At 40.8% G+C, this 20,277-nt stretch overlaps 1 protein-coding gene across 1 annotated transcript in view; it reads left to right on the top strand.

The window, feature by feature from the left end:
- The window catches only part of LOC116893131 (ATP-binding cassette sub-family A member 3-like), a 90,820-nt gene that overhangs the window by 21,623 nt on the left and 48,920 nt on the right, over nt 1-20,277 (top strand). Inside the window, exons 10-16 of the mRNA XM_032895062.1 lie at nt 3,239-3,370; nt 5,643-5,772; nt 11,650-11,804; nt 12,003-12,158; nt 12,765-12,975; nt 17,895-18,045; nt 19,059-19,157. Coding sequence (XP_032750953.1) covers nt 3,239-3,370; nt 5,643-5,772; nt 11,650-11,804; nt 12,003-12,158; nt 12,765-12,975; nt 17,895-18,045; nt 19,059-19,157 — 1,034 coding nt within the window. The remainder of the gene's footprint in view (nt 1-3,238; nt 3,371-5,642; nt 5,773-11,649; nt 11,805-12,002; nt 12,159-12,764; nt 12,976-17,894; nt 18,046-19,058; nt 19,158-20,277) is intronic.

The raw sequence follows: 20,277 nt of genomic DNA, 5'->3' as shown, positions 1-20,277 counted from the left end.
GTTGCTGCCCGCAGTCAACCTTGCTCCCTCCCCAGTTATTCCTCTCTATAAAAACCCACAAAAACATAGCCAGCAATGTGGTTTATTGACTACCTTGGCAAATCTCAAGGCAATTAAGCAGCCAGTGAAGATTAACCACAATGCCTCATCCTTTTTGCAGGAATGCCACTGTTTGCCATAGGTATGTATAGAATGAAGTGATTTTCTGCAAGAAGACCCCACTTGAATGAATGCACACTAATAATGTCTATGGACCCTAGTGGGAAGAGGAAAAATTATGCCCAGGCCTATTTTTAGTTTTTTTCTTAAAGTATGACCATGCATATTTATGGAAACTAGTATAAAATTTAATACACACGTATAATGAGTAGTTTATCAAATCAGGTTAATTACCATTTGCATTTCAAGTTGAGAAACTTTGAATTTCTCCCTTTTAGCCCTTTAGAAGATACAGTCACAGATCACTGTAAATTATAGTCACCCCGCCACACTATAGAACCACAGGTTGTATTCCCTCTAAGTTTACTTTATTTATTCCCTTTACATTTCCCACACCTCAGCCTGCAGTGACTATAAATTATTCTGTATTTCCAAGAAATCAGCTTTCTTTTGCTTCCGCACATGCATGAGGTGTATGCCTTTCTGTATTTGGGTTATTTTGCTTAGTATTGTATCTTCCAGGCATTCGTGCCCAGGTAAACAAATGGCACAGTCCCCTTTTATGGTCAACCATATTCCATTTCATGAGTATACCTTACTTTCTATAGCTATTTACCCATCAAATCTATGTCTTGGCTACTGAGAACAGTGTTGCTACAAACACGAGAGCACAGTTGGGTGTATGCCCAGTTGTGGGGTTGCTGTTTCTATTTTTCGTTCTTCTGGGGGAACTTCTGCTGTGCTGTTTTCCATAATGGACGTGCTAATTTAAATTCTCCGCAGTAGTTCGTGAGAATTCTTTTGCTTCACACCCAGCAGCACGTTTTATGTTTGTTTTATGCTAGTAGTTGTGTGTGTGTGTGTGTGTGTGTGTGTGAGAGAGAGAGAGAGAGAGAGAGAGAGAGAGAGAGAGAGAGAGAGAGAGAGAATATACTCTTGTGATTTTGATTTGTAGCTTTTATAGTGGTGCTGAATAATTTTTACTTACTGGCCCTTTGTATGTCTTTTGAGAGATATCTATTCATATAATTTGCCATTTTGAAATTGTGCTACATATGTTTTTCCCACTACTGAAGAGTTTGAGTTGTCTATCTGTTCTGAAAACACTCATTTTGGACAGCTAGTTTAGAAATATTTTCTCCCATTTCACAGGTAAGCTTTGCTGTTTAATTATTGTGCCTGTTTGCAGATGATTCTTAGCCTGATGTGAATCAATTGGGCTGAATTTGCTTTCGTGTCTTATGAAAAGAGCACCAGCTACCCAGACGTCTGAAAGCACTGGTCCATTTCACATCTAGTAGGTTTAGGTGCTTGGCTATCGTACATGCTGAAAGATTCTGTGCACAGATATCCAATTTTCTCAGAAACATTTCTTGAAGAGACTTTTAAAATTCAATATGCCTAAAAAAAAATCAATGTTTGTAATATTTGGTACCTTTGTCAAAACCAGCTTTCAATACATACGTGGCCTTATATTTGGATTCTATGCTGTGTTCTATTCTATATGTGTTATTCCAGTGGTGTATGTGTCGTTCCAGTGGTGTATGTGTCATTCCAGTGGTGTATGTGTCATTCCAGTGGTGTATGTGTCATTCCAGTGGTGTATGTGTCATTCCAGTGGTGTATGTGTCATTCCAGTGGTGTATGTGTCATTCCAGTGGTGTATGCAGAGAGTTAGATACCACAGCTTTACAGCAAAGGACCAAATATGTTGATTTTGTAGTTAGATTGTGTTTGTATGTGCATGTGCATGCACATACATGTATTAGAACCCATAACCTGTGTGAAGGTGTATGTAGTCGAGTGGAGGATGCCATGTGACCTGTTCTACCACTCTGTACCTCACTCCTTTGAGGCAGGATCTCTCTTTGACCATAAATGTAGGCTAATAACCAGCAACCCTTACTTTTTAACATCCCATTTAATTTCTTCAGAATTTTGTAATTTTTGTTATAGAAGCCATTTATTTGATTACATTTACCCCTAGGCAATTTTGTGGCTATTGCTATTGTCAGTGGGACCATTTTCTTGATTTCCATTTCAACTAGTGTGTTTTTAGTACATTTAAAAAAATCTATTCACTTCTATAGGTTGACTGGTGAAGTTCTCTGAATTTATCGGTTATTACCTGCAAAGTGAAATCACCTGACTTCCTCCTTTACTGTCTCTGTGCGCTTTATTTATTGTTCTTAACTGCCCTGGCTAAGACTTTCACCACTGCATTAAATAAAGATGGTAGACACATGAACACTCTTGTCCCAGATATTAAAAGAAATGCTTTCAGCCTTCCCCACTTGAGATGATGTTGGTTGTGGGCTTGTAAGATAGATTTGAGTGTGTTGAGTAAATTCTTGCCATACTTTATTTTCTGAAGGTTCTTTATAATGAATATACTCTGAATTTTGCCAAATGCGTTGTCTATCTCCATTGGGATGATACTATATTTTTCGAAGGATCGAAACTTAATAACTTTGTCAAATATATAATTAAGTGGAGCAGGCTTTCCTCTACAGATATTTAAATGGCAAAGAAGACAGAGCCCACACAGTATACTGTACTTAGTACCAAACTACCAAGACACCACAGACTTGCCTTTCATTGCTTGTATCACATGAGTGGAAAGGAACATTTAGTTAAAAAGCATAAGCCAAGTGGTTTAAAATGTTTATGAAAAGGATTTGTCTTTACAGATTCACTGAAAAGTACCAGGATAGCCACAATGTGTAGCCCAACCCTGCAAGAAAGATCTGACTGGGAGTGAGGCAGTGCTTCTCGCTCTGACCTTCTGAGGGGCTTGACTGATTTTCATCTCGCAGAGCTGAACTTGAAGCAGAATGTGTGTTCTGTGAACATAGCTTCAGAAATTCATATTACAGACAATTTGCTTCCCTTTATACTCACCACAAGTGGCGACTCAGCAAGTCATCCATTGTAACTGCAAGCCAGAGTGAAATGGCCAGACATCTTAGACATAGTAGAGCACTTAACTTTCTATTATTATTGTCATTATCATTACTACTACAATGACTATTATTATTATCATCATCACTCTCATTACTTCTTGATTGTTGTCATTTAGAAAACCTACTGGTTTGGAGAGCCAGCCTTAAGCAGGGAAGAGAGCCAAGTCAGTGATTTACCTCCAAGTGATTTTATGGAGCCCGAACCTGTTGACTTAGAGGCTGGCATCCAGATTCAGCATCTGTACAAGGTATTTACTTATTCAGCAGGTTTCCATTCCTCGGTAGGATGAAGAGACAGTCTAGTGTGGAGGTTAGATGTTTGTCATGGCCACAACTCCACATCTACGCTAATTAAAAGATAAAGTAAGTAAGGTGCAATTGAGGTGTATACAAGAAAATAAAAGTCCATCTGTTGTCTGGGCATGGCAGCCAAGCCTGTTATCTCAGCCCTTGGGAGGCTGAGGCAGACAAATCATGAGGCTGAGGCTCACTTGGGCTGCATATTAAAAAAACACCACCACCTCTCTGTGTTATTTCTCGCCATCCTTCAGAATATGATCTACCTTTGTGTAGATAATAGTGCTGACTGCCCTATGTGATAAGAGGCAGAGTCAAGACGGAATTTGTCGTTGTAAAAAAAAAATAGCATCAAGATTTGTTTTACAGGTTAAAGGCTAGGCTGCTTTGAACTCTTTGAGATATTGTTAGGCATTTATTCTTTTCTGGATCTTCCACAGTGTATTTTTTCTTTTTATTGGGAAACTTATACCTGCTTGTATTCCCTAACCTCCCAAGGAGCTATCTAACTTAATTTGAATGCTTAATTTAATAATTTGTGGCAATTGAATCCTTTTCATAATGTCTACTGTGTGTCTGGGTTAAGGGCCAGTGGAGGACTGGTTCTGGGGCTCCTTTTACCAGTTATCCCTACATTCTGCTTTGATCGTATTGTACAGGCGTCAAACAGCCTTTGCATTTGGATTGCTTTGGATATTTACTGACATCAACTGTTATCTTAATGTCACAGTGCTATATCGAAGAAAGTGTGTTCTGCCCTTGTTCTGTTGTCTCTCCTCTCTCCAGTGTTACCTTCACGCAGAATCACCCTGGCACACATCTCTGATGTTACAGTGGTTCATTTCTTCCCAGACCTCTCCCTAAAGATGCACAGAGTGTCATGAGCGCTGAGTGGTTCAAAGGCTTCTCTGTAGACATGTGAAGAAGCACAAAATAGTGACCATTAACCAACAGCAAACACATACGATAGACAAGCTTCATTAGGAACATGATATAGATGTTAGAACTGGTATGCACAGATTTAAAAATAGTGATTAGTATGTTAAAAATAATTTTAAAAGCACAAAAAAGCAGGAAAACACTAAGAACATGAGCATAGAACTAGACCAGTCAGTAAGGACATAAGCAACTGCAGTTTATAGTTAATTTATAGGACCTGATAACCACACTGATTCAACAAATGCAGAAAGTAAAGACGTGTGGTGTGCTTTTAAAATGATGTCATCAGCCCCTGACACAGCACGAAATGAAGATGCATTTTACCCTCTTGTCAAAGCACTTTCTCTTTCAGGCATAGGGGGAGAAAGGTGTTTCTAACTAGTCTTTGTAATTCCTTTGGCAATATGGTGCCCATTGTTAGATGTCTAGCTTACAAGTGATGCGTGCTCAGAATGCTGCCCAGATGGCAAACTGCCTTTCTTCCTTGTGAAACATACTGACTACATTTACACATACATTGTTCTAGGCTCTTTATGTGTTCCACTGGTGCATTCTTTGGCTAAGGTTTAGTACAAGCTTGAAGTCATTCCTCTGCACATATGTACTCCTGTTTTCCTGTTCTCCTGTTACAATTTTTGTGCTGTATTAAGTACCAGGTATGCCTTCTTCATGACTGCAATCAGAACATGTTCTACAATGCATGCTGCATAAGTGCTCAATAATTCTTGTTAATTAAATAAGCAAATGAGTTGATTAGCAGTGATTGGTAACTAATGAGTTTTTAGTGTACAAATTAGAAAATGACAAGAGGCCCTTCAGTCACAAATTTTGGAACATGTGGGTAGATGGAGAGTTGTGTGGCTCATGCAGATAAGAGCACAGGAGAGAGGTCCTTTTGGTGTATTGAGTGGAGTCTGCCATGGAATTTTCAGCAGTTCATTCTGAGATGCGGGAGAAAGACTGACGGGATAGCTGGGTCTGACTGACTGGGGCTGACTGGGGCTGACTGGGGCTGACTGTCTGTGTCTGATTGACTGTCTGACTGGCTGTCTGACTGGGGCTGAATGACTGACTGACTGACTGACTGTGTCTGACTATGTCTGATTGGCTGTCTGACTGGCTGTGTCTGATTGATGGGCTGACTGTCTGAGTGACTGTCTGACTAGCCATGTCTGACCAGGTCTCACTGACTGGGGCAGACACTTTTCTTCAACTCTGAATAGTTAATGAATCCTTGTTTACAGGTGAGAGTAATCAAATTAGTACTTGTTTCTCTTTTGACAGGAATTCACCTTAAAAAACAGTACCCTGATGGCAGTAAAAGACTTGTCTTTGAACTTGTATGAGGGGCAGATAACTGTTCTTCTTGGACATAATGGGGCAGGAAAAACCACCACCTTGTCCATTCTCACAGGTGTGTATCCAGGGTCACACTGGGGCCAATTCTGTGGACCAAGCATGGGGCTTTTGCTGACACCTCTGTGATCATTTTGTATTGGCTTCTCCCAACATTGTTTTATCTCCTTTTAGTCCCTCCACACCACAGGAAACCATTGTAATTTGCTCAGTGTGTACTACTGTCAGTGAGAATGTGTACTATGAACACATAGTAATTTGTTGAGAATATTTCAAACACAGAGCTAAACGGAAAAGAACTTTTAGCAAATATCCCTCTATGTATAACCTACATTCTACCATCCCAACACTTTACTATACTTTCTATATACCCATTTAAAAATATTCAAAGTTGGCTCTATACATTAAATATTCTTTTCACTATGTAATTTAGATTTTTTGATAAGAATATTTCATAATGTTTAAATTTTAGTTATTTGCTATTTTTTGACATCTGTATATATCTGTGTAACCAACTACCTCTTAGGATGGGAAATTATACTAAGAATTATACTAAGAAAGTTTTCTAATTTCTCAAATAATCCACTTTTGTAAACCCCATTTTTATTTCTTTGTTTTGTGTGTTTGGAGAGGGGCATTTGTGCCGGGTGGGTGGCTCCCTTTCCTCCCTGTGGGGCTGGTGACTGAACTCAGGCTGCCAGGTGTGGCAACCAGTGCCTTTGCCCACCAAACCATCTCAGCGGCCTAAGAATTCCACCTTTAATTCATTCTGACCTACATTTCACATGAACCAATAACTTTGTTTATTCTATCAATATAGGCTGTTACCATGCAAAATATTGGGATAAAGACCAAAAGTGAACAAAGAGGCCCAAAGCCCTGATCTCCAGGAATGTCATAGTTGCTGGCAGACAGAGCTTCATAGAGTGGCTTGAGAAACAGGCAGGGCTCAAAGGAAGAGTTCTACCCTGGCAGCCATGACTAGTTCCTGCTGAGGGGGATGGGGAAGTGGGAATGAAATCTAAGTCTGAGAAAAGATTAGAAGAAAAAAAAATACATAAACAGAAAGAGTGATGTGCCTTATAAGGGCATACAGGGCTTGGAAGCAAGAGGATAGAGACTGTCACGTGGGCAGAGAGGAGAAATGGCAGAAAGAACGTGACAGTGTCAGGTGACATCCGGGGTCAGGGCTGAAATCCTCATGGCATGCCTGCCGGATGAGTAGGGCTCACTTCCAAGACAATGAGAGATGCAGATCGAATGTTGTTGAATTTCCTCTAAACCTCAGTTTAAAAACCTCCTCTTAAAGGCCTTCCTCCTCAACAAGCATCACGTAACTGTAAAGGAATCACCATTGTGCTTGACACTAGTGTGTATCCTACCACTCACGGAACTCGCCTGTGTCTGCCTTCTGGGAACACACTCCACATGTTACACGTGTATGGCAGCTGTCGCCAAAGACATACCCTTGTCCCAGAGCCTGTGACTGTTGCTTTATATGTCAGGGATTTTTCAAATGTCCTTAAACACATCAGTGACAAGAACCCTCTAAGGGTGAGGCAGAGCAGAAGAGGGTGCCCAGCTCCACGGTAGCCTCCCACAGTTCCTCCTTGACAATTATTAATTCCAACCTGTGTTTGGTAATTAATATGGCCCAAGCGACTAGAACAGTTCCCCATGCAGAACATATTGATGACATGTCACCATTGTTCAATCATTTGCTTTTAGCATTAGACTTAAGTCCTTTGAAGCAAGGGTCATGCTCTGTTAATTTTTCTGTACATATGGATAATTTTGCCTGTATGCAGTACCCATGGAGGCCAGAAGAGGGTACCAGAACCCTAGGAACTGGGGTATAGATGGTTGGGAGCCACCATATATAGGTGCTGGGAATTGAAACTGGGACCTCTGGAAGAGCAACCAATGATCTTAACTACTAACATCTCTCCAGCCCCTGCTAAGTTTTCTAGATGTTAATATTTTTAAGGGAAATTTGGTATAAATCGATTGGTAGCAGTTGCCTTGATTTTGCTTAAGTGCTGTGCTGTCCTGAAAGAAACCTCTAAGCTTAGCCATCATTTTCTGCTTAACGTCCCGTCTCTTTAGCCACCGACCATCACCATTTTGATTTCAGGTCCTGTGGACTTGACTAACTGACACATTTCATATAGACGAAATGATAAATCTGTGGCCATTTGTGTGTGCATTTGAATTACTGTCACATGTCCTTTCATTTTACTCCAAAGGAAAGCTTGTCAAATTTCTTGTAAGGGAAGGCTAGTATTATCAGACTCACTCTGTGATTGATTATAGGGTGATACCTTTGAAGGAGATAGCCAAGAAAGGAAGACACTCAGGTGGGTATCAGTTGATGAATAGACGAGGGAAATGTCATACATATACGTAATTGAATATCACTTAGCCATAAAAAGAATGGAAAGTCTGTCATTTTCAACAATGTGAACAGGAATGGAAAAAAAATCAAGTGAAACACAGATGAGTTCTACACAGTGCAATTCACATGTAGAATAGAAAACATCATAGATGTTGAGAGTTGTGACTACATGAGTCTGGAGAGAAACGGGAGGGAATGGGAAATGGAAGGGTCTGAATGGGAAATGGTAGGTCATGAATGGGAAATGGAAGGGTCTGAATGGAAAATGGGGAGAGTATGAATGGGAAATGGAAGGGTATGAATGGGAAATGGGGAGAGTATGAATGGGAAATGGAAGGGTATGAATGGGAAATGGAAGGGTATGAATGGGAAATGGAAGGGTATGAATGGGAAATGGAAGGGTATGAATGGGGAAATGGATTAGTGGTAACTAGGTTAGTTAGATAGGAATAAGAAGAGCTGGTGTCTTATTGCCCACTAAGAAAGCATCATCATAGTAGTTTGCATATAGTTTTTTTTCTTGAAGGGCAGGGCCTGACCACTCCCCTAACTTGGGGCTAGGAATGACTATTAAAACCAGTCAACAACACTTAGGACTTTAAGAAGGACATAAAGAACTCCCTTAAAGAAATGCAGGAAAACACAATTAAACAAGTAGAAGCTCTTAAAGAGGAAGCACAAAAATCCCTGAAAGAATACAGGAAAACATAACCAAACAGGAGAAGGAATTGAACAAAACTGTACAGGATTTTAAAATGGAAATAGAAACAATAAAGAAAACACAAAGGGAGACAACTCTGGAGATAGAAAACCTAAGGAAGAGACAAGAAGTTGTAGATACAAGCATCACAAACAGAATGTAAGAGATAGAAGAGAGAATCTCAGGGGCAGAAGATACCATAGAAAACATCGACACAATTGTCAAAGATAATGTAAAATGCAAAAAGCTCCTAGCCCAAAACATACGGGAAATGCAGGACACAATGAGGAGATCAAGCCTAAGGATAATAGGATAGAAGAAAGTGAAGACTCCCAACTTAAAGAGCCAGTAAATATATTCAACAAAATTATAGAAGAAAACTTCCCTAACCTAAAGAAAGAGATGCCCATAAACATACAAGAAGCCTACAGAACTCCAAATAGATTGGACCAGAAGAGAAATTGCTCCCATCACATAGTAGTCAAAACACCAAATGCACAAAACAAAGAAAGAATATTAAAAGCAGTAAGGGGAAAAGGTCAAGTAATATATAAAGGCAGACCTATCAGAATTACACCAGACTTCTCATCAGAGACTATGAAAGCCAGAAGATCCTGGACAGATGTCATACAGACCCTAAGAGAACACAAATGCCAGGACAGGTTACTCTATCCAGCAAAACTGTCAACTAACATAGATGGAGAAACCAAGATCTTCCATGACAAAACCAAATTGACACAATATATCTCTACAAATCCAGCCCTACAAAGGGTAATAGATGGAAAACTCCAACACAAGGAGAAAAACTACACCTTAGGACCATTAGGGAAGTCTTGGTGGTGGGGTCTGGCCTTGGACCTGGCAGTCACAGCTGTTTTAGCCTTTATGGCCTGGCTGCTGGAGCTCCTCATGTGTGCCTGGCCATTTGCATGCATTGAGGGTTTACAAAGTTTCCAAAGGGAGTCCACCACAGGGAAATCCTTCCTGTGGGCCAGCTGCTGGGGTTGGCTTGGATAGCCAACAACCCAGGAGTAACTGCAGGTACCAAGAAAGCAAAAGGGACTGTGGGTGGCAACAGAGAGAAGAATATTAGAGTACAACTGATGTGACAAGAAAAATGGAAATAAAAGGCAGGGAACTTTAATTATAGAGGTGAGAAGGAGATCAATACAGAAGGAGAGTGCGAGAGAGGGTTACAAAACAGTAAGGGTCTCTGAAATAAACCCCATAAGTTATATTATTTCTTTATAATATATCATTTCTTTATAATATATTCTTTATAAGAATATGATATATTTATAATATAATTTACCTAAAATTAATATAATAAATGCAAGTATATATGTGTACATATATATTTTAAATGAAAATTTCCTATTTGGGCTGACAGTGCTCCCCACAAGAGCCATAGGCTATGTAACGGAAACCCCAACACGAGACATGAGAAACACCCTTTCAAGCTCTGGCCTTGGGAAATCTAAGAGACTCCTAAAACATAAGCTGTCTCCATAGGTCTTCCTTCTAGAGTTTACCTCTATTCTTGATGACTCCGTGCACTTCAGACACAGGATTCTGATGATCAGAACTGGATCTTCCCTAAAAGCCCCCTACCTGAGGACTAGCTTTTATGGTACCAGGAGGTTCCTTGCAACCTTCTAAAGGGGGACATAATCAACATCCTATCCAGCTGTGACACATATGAAGCACAGCAATGAATAGCACAAGATAACTCTAAGTGTGCAGTAGTTGCACGCACCAACAGCTCCCTAGTTGGACTGAAGTCCTGCTCAATAAGAAGGAAAACATGCCTGTCAACTACCTAGGGTGAGTGGGGGCATGGATCTTGGAGGAGAGCGTACAGCTACTGCTTTACCTAAGCATCATAATCCCTAACTATATTCAAAATATTTATTCTTCTAACCACAGGTACATGTAGGCCTCTTCTCTTATCAAAGAAACTTCTTGTTGCAATAGAGAACATTCCAGAAAATTATAACTGACCAAAATGCAGAAAATAAGTAAGTTTGTGGTGTCTAGTCCAGTGGATAAATCTACAACACAACGCCTGCACCCAAGGCTCAGGAAGTATTGAGGAAGAGGGTGTGGAAGGATTGTAAGAGCCAGACGTACACAAAGTCTGCTCTAGAGTGTCACCTAGAAATAAAAGGGAAGCTACACCCAGGAAACCTCCACATGAAGACCCAATCTCTAAAGAAGACCCAAATAAGGAGGATACCAGTAGATATCATAATACGGAAGGAGCCCAACTATAGACAAAGACCAACAGGCAAGGAATGCTGAGAGAGGGAGAAATCGTCTTCCATAGAGAACTTCCTAATTGACTATATAATACCTGAAATTACATATGTACAAGTAGCATCAGATGGACTGAGAAGGTTGCATTTATATATTTTGGATATGTATACACATATATTTAAAAGAGGCTATAAGTTTGAGAGCAAAAGGGGGGTACATGGGAGGGGTTAGAGGGAGGAAAGGGGAAAATGCTGTAATTATATTTAAATTTCAAAACCAAAATACTTTCCTGTTTTTTTTTTTTTTTTTTTGGAGCTGGGGACCGAACCCAGGGCCTTGCGCTCTCTAGGCAAGCGCTCTACCACTGAGCTAAATCCCCAACCCTCAAAATACTTTCAATAAAGATATAACATTAGACAAAAATGAAAGATCACTTTTCTCGCCATCACCATGAGATCATGAACACTGGCACTAGGTATCCCTGCGGATGGCACTTTTGCCTTTGCATAAGGCTCCCAGTGAGCAGCTCGCTGCCACGTGTCTTTGCTGAAGCTAAGCTCTGCCTTGTCTTTGCTTGATTGTAGGTTTGTATCTTCCTACCAAAGGAAAGGTCTATATTAGTGGATACGACATCTCATCTGACATGGTTCAAGTTAGGAAAAGCTTGGGCTTGTGTCCCCAGGATGACCTGTTGTTCCCACTGCTGACGGTGTCAGAACACCTTTATTTCTACTGTGTGGTGAGCACTCCCTTTCTGTACTCTTCATACCCTCGGGGCAGCATGTACAAGGACCTACAGCCTTAACTGCATCCAAAGTTCACATTGGAAGCAACGAGAAGGGCGAGCATATGCACGCAGCTCGGTTAAAGCCCTAATGTCAGAATTTTCTAAGCACAGGGTTGAGGGCACTGCATAAACTCTGGCTCTTTTGTTTAGATAAAAGGAATATCTTCGACGAACCGACCTAGAGAAATCCACAGAATGCTCACCTCTTTTGGCCTGCTGCAGAAAAGTAATACCATGTCAAAGGATCTGAGCGGAGGAATGAAGCGCAAGCTCTCAATCATTATAGCTCTAATAGGGGACACTAAGGTACCTAACAGTTAAAACGGGTTCTTGTGGGGCTGGATGCTTCTGCAGTAAAGTATCCATGGGGCACACGGAGACCTGGCTTCATGAATATCCCCAGGACCCAGGTAAAAGTGCCAGGCATGGTTGTGGGTACCTAAAATGTTAAACCAAAGGTGACTTGGAGATAGACTGATCCCTAGAGCTTGCTGTCTAGTCAGTCCTGCTCATCGATGAGTTCTGGGCTCAGTGTGAGACTCTGTCTCAAAAGATAAGACATACAGAGGAATGACTGAGGAAAACACTGGACATCAATTCCTGACATCCACATATGTGTGTACACACATAGGAAGAAATAAGATAAAAATAAATTGGGTCTTTACTCCTCCAGATTCAAACACAAAACTGGTAAAACTCTCCCAAATGGTAAGGAGAGAGACTCCCCATTATTAATGCAGCTGACATAATGTAGCCATAAGGTTTTAACAGTTAAGGATTTAGCAGTTGTTTGTCCCAGGGTGGTGTAGAGTCTGTAATTTTGCTTAAATAAATCTCCCACGTGTAGTAGGTTATCCCGCAGGTAGCAAACACGAAGTAAATAGACCCTTGGTTACTTACTTTTGTCTCCAGGTGGTGATACTTGATGAGCCAACATCTGGCATGGATCCGGTCTCAAGGAGGGCCATCTGGGACCTGCTTCAGCATTATAAAAAGGACCGTACCATCTTACTGACCACACACCATATGGATGAGGCTGATGTGCTGGGGGACCGGATTGCCATCCTGGTCATGGGGGTCCTGAAGTGCTGCGGCTCCTCGCTTTTCCTGAAGAAACTATATGGTGTCTCTCTCTATATCTATCTATTTGATTCTTTGTTTTTTAGCTAGGTGGCACTTGCTTATAACGTTCATGTGTGGTAGTCTTGAAATAGTGGGAATGGTGAACTGGAAGCTCTACATAGTGAGACCTTGTCTCAAAAAGTATTATTCTAACACCATTTTCATTCTTTTCTGTTTTCTCTGCACAGACCTTCCCATGTTCTATTGCATTAGGTCTGAAGTATTTTGATTATAACTTCTGGTTATAATTTAGACAAAACCTATCCAGTTTTTTTCTCCCATTCTGACCCAGTAAGTGTATTCTGACTTGGAAAATGTTCCTTATTGACCCAATGAACATAAACATCATATTTATTTCTTCCACATGGCTGATGATAACCAATAACTTGTCATAGGAACACAAACTTAATACATAGTTTAGTGGATGTTTATAGGGAAGAAAATCAATGGCCACACTGATGTCTATCTGACTTTGTTTTCTTGTTTGAACATCAGTATCAAATTCCCACTGGATGAGTTAACTTTTTTCTAGATGATTTTCACACACAGTTCCTCAAATGCTGCATCTGGTCAATCAGAACTCATTGGGCAAGACAGAAGCAAACAAAAGTAGAATCAAATGGTCTTGACTTCAGCAAGTGTGTAATCTGTTGCTTAGTTAAGACCAATCTGTTTTCAGGCCTAGAGACACAGGCCTGTAATTCTAGCAATTCCAGTGGCTGAGGCAGGAGGATGGTGAGTGGAAGGACTGCCGGGGCTACAAAATGAATTCAAATCAAGCCTGGGTAACTTAGGGGAATGTCTCCAAAAGTATAAAGAGGGGCCAGGGGAAATGGTTCAGTGGGTAGAGGGCTTGCGGGGCAAGCATGAAGATCTGAATTTGGATCCTCAGCAACGGTGTAAAAAGCAGAGCATGGTGGTTTGCACCGGTAGTGGTGCATGGTGGTCTGCAGTGATGGGGGGCAGAGACAACAGGATCCCTGTGCCTTTCTAAGCAGCTGGTCTAGACAAATTTGGGATTAGAACTTCCAGGTTCAAAGAGAGATCCTGTGTCAAAAAAACAAAACAAAACAAAAAAGGAGATGCAATTGAGAAAGACATCTGCAGCATCTCCATATGTGCACACAAAACCACCCCCACACCTTCCTACGCATCCCCACACACCCACACTCACACAAACTTAATTCAGTGCAATTTAACACATAAAGCAGGGTTAGAGATGTAGTTCAGTGGCAGAGCACTTGCTTGTCATGCATAAGGTCCTGTGTTTGACCCTTCACACAACAACAACAAAAACCAAACAACGACAAAGTTCATCAGTAGAGCGCTTGCCTGGTATCCATATTTTTAACTCTTATATTTAACTCTCAGCACTGCAAGCAGCAAAGACTAATATAAAATGTGAGCTCAGGTGAATTACTTGTTATTGATGTTGAAATTATCTGTCTCAAACTAGTAAGAGACACAAACTTGGAAGATACAGATCAATGAATGTAGCTAAAGATGGTGTCATAACAGTATTTGAATTCATTCAGCTCACTTTTACTGGTTCTCCCATGGGTGAGATGTTAGATCTCACCCTTGATACACATTATTTAATGGTACTTGCAAAGTTCTCCCTTCACATTTCAGAGAGCTCACATTTCATAATGAGAAATCCAAAAAGTAATTGGAAGAGATTTGGACTTGGGTGCATCTAACATCCAAGCCTGCACTTTTCTGTACTTAACGTTGGCTCATTAACCTTGAGGGGGATAGACCACCTCTTCTTTTTCCCTCTCCAAAGAGGAATGTGGGTTTTAATAGTAAGCTTCTGAATGTCAGAAGTAAGGTAGATAATATCATTCACTGCCTTTGCACTAATGATTAGTAAATAGAAACCAATGTTCCATAGTAAATCAATTGGGCATACACAATTATTATCTGAATATATTGACTATTGAAAGGGTTTTCAGTTTAAAAAGAAGCTCACAAGGGCAATGAGGGCTAGGAACATGCTCAGAGGTGAAGTCAGGTATGTGTCAGGACTGAGTTTGGATCCCATGCAGTGTCTTAATACTGGGTGGGCATGGTGGCCCACTTGTAATCCCAGCTGCTGGGAGGTCAATACTGGGAATCCCCCTGCTAACTGGATAGCTAGACAAGCCAAGTCTCTGAGCTCTGGGCTCAAGACAGATATCCTGCTTAAATATATAAGGAAGATAGTGCTCAAGGAAGGCACCCAGCATCAACCTCTGTCTTACATCAACACAGATATATGTATGTATATATATACATATATATATATAATCCATGTACACACACACATATGGACATATGCACTTGCACACATAAGAACACACATACATACATGCACACATCTCTCTCCCTCTCTCCCTCTCTCTCTCTCCCTCTCTCTCTCTCTCTCTCTCACTCACTCACACACACACACACACACACATACACACACACACAGAGCAATGGGAAATAAGTTTTTAAGACAGTAAAACAATACATAATAAAAGGAAAATATGAAAACAAAAATTGTCTTCCCCATGCTCAACAACATAAAGGTAAGCCTGAATCAGAAAGGATTCTTTCTGTTTGGATAATGACAAATTAAGTTTGAAACACATGTTGAAAATGGAAGGGAATTGCAAGAACATTGGTTTGATCTGATGCCCATCACATCACAGAATTCAGAGTCCCTAGCAGAGGATGTTGCAGTAATCCAGCTAAAGGAGCTAAATGTTAGAACTAAGAGGTCAAGGCATGGGGGTCCACATCCAGCACCACACCCACCCAAAAAAACTGGATAAATTGGGCAGATTGAATTTAAACATTTTGGCAAACTAGAGGCATACTTGAGTGGAGCAGTCAAGATAAAGGTATTAAAACTCAGTCATCGTGTTGAGACGATTCTATCAGCATATGGCATGTGTCAGCATTTCATATGCATTGCCATGTGTTCATGAAGAGGAATGCTTGTATGTTACTATCTGGATCTCCCTGGTGAGGGTAGCACATGAGTCCCACTGTTTTCAGTCAGCTCTTTAGGTGTCCAAATGGCATTGCATTTTGTTTTATGATGTAAATTTATAATGTGATGATTCAGAGTTGTCTAGTCTCTGTGCAAAAAAATATTTGGATTTTTAAAAGATTCCAATCTTAGGGAAGAGGGAAACTGAATGACCATCTGTCAAATTTGAAGAAAATTTAAACAAAACTTTTCTTTGTTGAGCACTGTGTAGGCAGACTAAGCAGGGCAGGCTCTCAACATTTACCAATTACTGAGTCACTTGGTGTGTTAGGGCTCAGTTTCCTTATCTGCAAAAGTTGTCAAAATGATGTCTAATGTGATAAGATTGGATGACTAGGCTGTGGCATCTCCTGGTGTCACTTCTGCTTTAGGACCTGAGTTTTGCCTTCTGTTCTCACAGCCAGGGACAGCTATGCAGGAGACATTTCCACTGTACTACAATGACTTCTTTTTCAATTGTGGATAATTTTCTGTACTTGCAAAATCCAGAATAAGCCCTAACGCCGGCTTCATTCATTCAGACACACTCCACTGTGGCTTCCTCCATCAGCCTTGCTGATCCTTGCTCAAGTTTAATGACTTCCTTGACACATCATTTTGGATTGCCCATCCATGGGGTTGGGGATTTGGCTCAGTGGTAGAGCGCTTACCTAGGAAGCGCAAGGCCCTGGGTTCGGTCCCCAGCTCCGAAAAAAAGAACCAAAAAAAAACAAAAAACAAAAAACAAAAAAACTGTGGATTGCCCATCCATAAACAATTAATGTTTCTCCCCTTTGGACTTATATTGTTTAACACACCATACATTTTTCTAACTAGTTAAAGTCAGCTGTATTTTCTTCAAAGAGAAACAGGCCACTGGAGTTTTTACATGTTTGGCCTAGCTCAAACCATCCTTAGGATCTAAATCATGCCTGGCTTATAATAGGTCCTCAGTTAGTGTGCATTAAATCATCAAATAATGTGTATCTTTGTTCTCTGAGCTACTGCTTGCCATTTTAGCAGGAGAGTACTTACAGAGAATTTCTTCTGTAGTTCCTCAAATCTGACCTGTAACTTCTATTGCTCTTCACTCTGGACTCTGATAGCAGTAGGTGACAGCTATTGAAATACAGTCCTTAAAAGTTGGGGATTGAAGCTCAGTGTAAGATAATTTGCCTCACGTGCTCATGGTCATGGGTTCAATCTTATACAACACACACACACACACACACACACACACACACACACACACACACTCTTCCTTAGACTTGAAGCAAGTGACTTCTAGCACATCATACACGCTACACCCTATTCTCTGTGTGTAACCAGAATATCACAGCCCACTGCTACCTGTCACTTGCAGAAGTCAATGATCACTGCCGGGATTTAAATCTTGTAAACTTTGATTTATTCCGTGAATGACCATCTGAGAACATGGCAGGTTAAATAGCCTCAAAATCTGTCTAACATCTTACCTCTGGCTGTCAGGTTACACTGAAGGGGTGGCCTGGGGCATGACGACAGTCAGTCCTGAGCTGCCTTGCCATTCCTGGTCAAGTGGACTCAGGATATTACTGCTTCCCTTATCACCAGACCCTCCTTTTCTTTCCCCTCTCTGGATATGTGGGTCTGGGCCATGTGAGTTAGTTAGTTCCTTTTGGTTTCAACCTTGTACTCCACCAGGAGGATTGGAGCCTGGGAACAGGGGATCACACAGAACAAGCTAAGCATTAACAGTTCTGGATGCTAAGTTCTTAGTGAGCTGTGTGTCTGTTTGACAATGCAATACACATGTGTGTCTTTTTATTACAGAACATGGAAATGCCTTATCGCATGCAGCTAATAGAGCTGAACAGTGGGGATTAAGCTTTAGCTGAGAATAGTGAGTGGCTTCATCTGACCTTCTTGATGGATCTTTTCAGGAGTGGGGTACCACCTAGTCATAGTGAAGACTCCTGACAGTGACGATGGAAAAATCTCCCAGCTGATTAAGAACTACATACCAACTGCCGAGATGGAGACCAATGTTGCAGCTGAGCTGTCATTCATCCTGCCCAAGGAGCACACACACAGGCAAGGATCCAGACATGCTACACAATGGTGACCTGTCCAGGTTCCTTCAAGCTTAGCAAACAGATCCTTGCCACTTGTCTTTTGAGACATCCTAGTCAGAGCATTTGCTTTCTAAGATTTCAGTAATTGTGCTGAAGGATGTCACCGAAGGTTGTGCCTATAAGGTCTTCACATCAGTATATTGAAAACTGGCATTGATTGTTGATAGGACAGGGCACTATATTGATACATTTTGATACATTTTATTTCTTCTTGGTGAGTAGAGACAATTGGATTATTTTGTTGCATAAAAAGAATTTTAAATGTTCTCTCTACTACTAATATATATATATACACTAATATGTTCTCTCTACATATATATATATATATTGTGATGCCTTAATAGATAGGTGCTTGTTGCAGAGTGATCAAGTAATTAATAAATACATTACCTCATATACTAATTTTGCAGAGAAAACTAGAAGTACATAATACATAAGATTTATAGAGCCATTCTGTGCTAGGAATCAATGATGTTTAGTGTTCCTACTAACTGGGAATTTATACTCCATCACCACCATGTGCTCAAGATTGCTCAAGCTCAAGACTTCTCTGGTTTGGGGATGAACAGTTTCCACCCAGTCTCTAACTTCTGTGACTTTTTTTTTCATTTTTCTGGTTGGGTGTCTTATACTTCTTTTTAGTTTTTAAGGTTTTATCCTGTTTGCTTGTGTTTCTCTCACAGGAGCTACAGAATGTAGTAAGTAAATTAAATCTAAACTGGCAGGGAAAACAGAAAGCCAATATAATCAGAAAGTTAACAATGATTTTATTAGAAAACCAGGAAGCAGTTTGCTGTGGCAACTTGGTGTATCTTCTTTCTGGTGCCCCATATTTGTGATTCGTAAGGGACTGTGGAAACCGCCATATCACAAGAATTTCCATGACACATGAATTGCACTGCTCAGGGAAATCAGCCGAGAACAGATAAACACATGTATGTTTGTGCAGATACTAGCTCCACTGTCTTTCAGGTTTGCAGAACTTTTCACAGACCTAGAAGAAAGACAAGAAGAGCTCGGCATCTCTGGCTTTGGTGTCTCCATGACTACCATGGACGAGGTTTTCTTCAAGTGAGTAATAATGTACAAATCAGGTCAGAGAAACCCTCCCAACTCCCCACAGCTGCACTTCACTTTGAAAGCAGCTCTCGTTCTATCTCAGGCCATACAGAGGCAAGCAGCAACCGTGGAGCATTCGAAATGGAAGCCTGAGCCCCTCAGCTATGTCAGGTGACCTTGAGTGTGCTCCGGCTTCCAGCGTCCTCTCTTTGTTCTTTCAACTCTTCCTGTTCATCATGTCAGATGGGGGCCAAGCTCTTCCAGTTCATTCTCTTGATTCCTTCTTGGGTCCTGTTCAGTTCAGTGGTTTGCTTGCTGGCCCTGTATTTACTGTATTCTGGCTGTGCTCTCAGGAGAGATTCACCCATGTCGGTCTGGGTACTTCTTGCATCCATCTTGTCTAATTGGGTGGCTCTAGACTGTGGGCAGGCTCTGAATGGGTTTCCCTTCAGTCTCTGCTTTAATCTTTGCCTCTCTCTTCCCTGCAAGGGTATTCTTGTTCCTTTTTAAAGAAGGAGTGAAGCCTTTCATCCGTCTTGAGTTTCATTTGTTCTAGCCCACTAGGGTAATTCAAGCATTTGGGCTAATAGCCACTTATCAGTGAGTGCATACCATGTATGTCTTTCTGTGATTGGGTTAGCTCTCTCAGAATGATATTTTCCAGTGCCATCCATTTGCCTACGAATTTCATAAAGTCGTTGTTTTTGATAGCTGATAATATTCCATTGTGTAGATGTACCACATTTCTGTATCCAGAGCATCTGGGTTCTTTCATTCTGAATAAATAAGGCCATGTAGTGGAGGACATCTTTTGGGTATATGCCCAAGAGAGGTTATCAGCTGATCCTCAGGCAGTTCAATTCATTTTCTGAGAAACCTCCAGACTGATTTCCAGAATGGTTGTACCAGTCTGCAACCCCACCAACAATGGAGGAGTGTTCCTCTTTCTCCATCCTAATCCTCAGCATTTGCTGTCACTGAGTTTTGATTCAGCCATTCTCATGGTGTGAGGTGAAATCTCAGGGTTGTTTTGATTTGCATTTCCCTGATGTTTCTTTTAGGTGTTTTCTCAGCCATTCGGCATTCCCTCAATGTGAATTCTTTGTTTTGTCTGAACCCCATTTTTTTTAAT

Source organism: Rattus rattus, chromosome 2 (genome assembly GCF_011064425.1).
Source record: "Rattus rattus isolate New Zealand chromosome 2, Rrattus_CSIRO_v1, whole genome shotgun sequence".
Taxonomy (NCBI): domain Eukaryota; kingdom Metazoa; phylum Chordata; class Mammalia; order Rodentia; family Muridae; genus Rattus; species Rattus rattus.
Note: the sequence above shows the minus strand (reverse complement) of the source record. Positions and strands in the feature narration are given on the sequence as shown.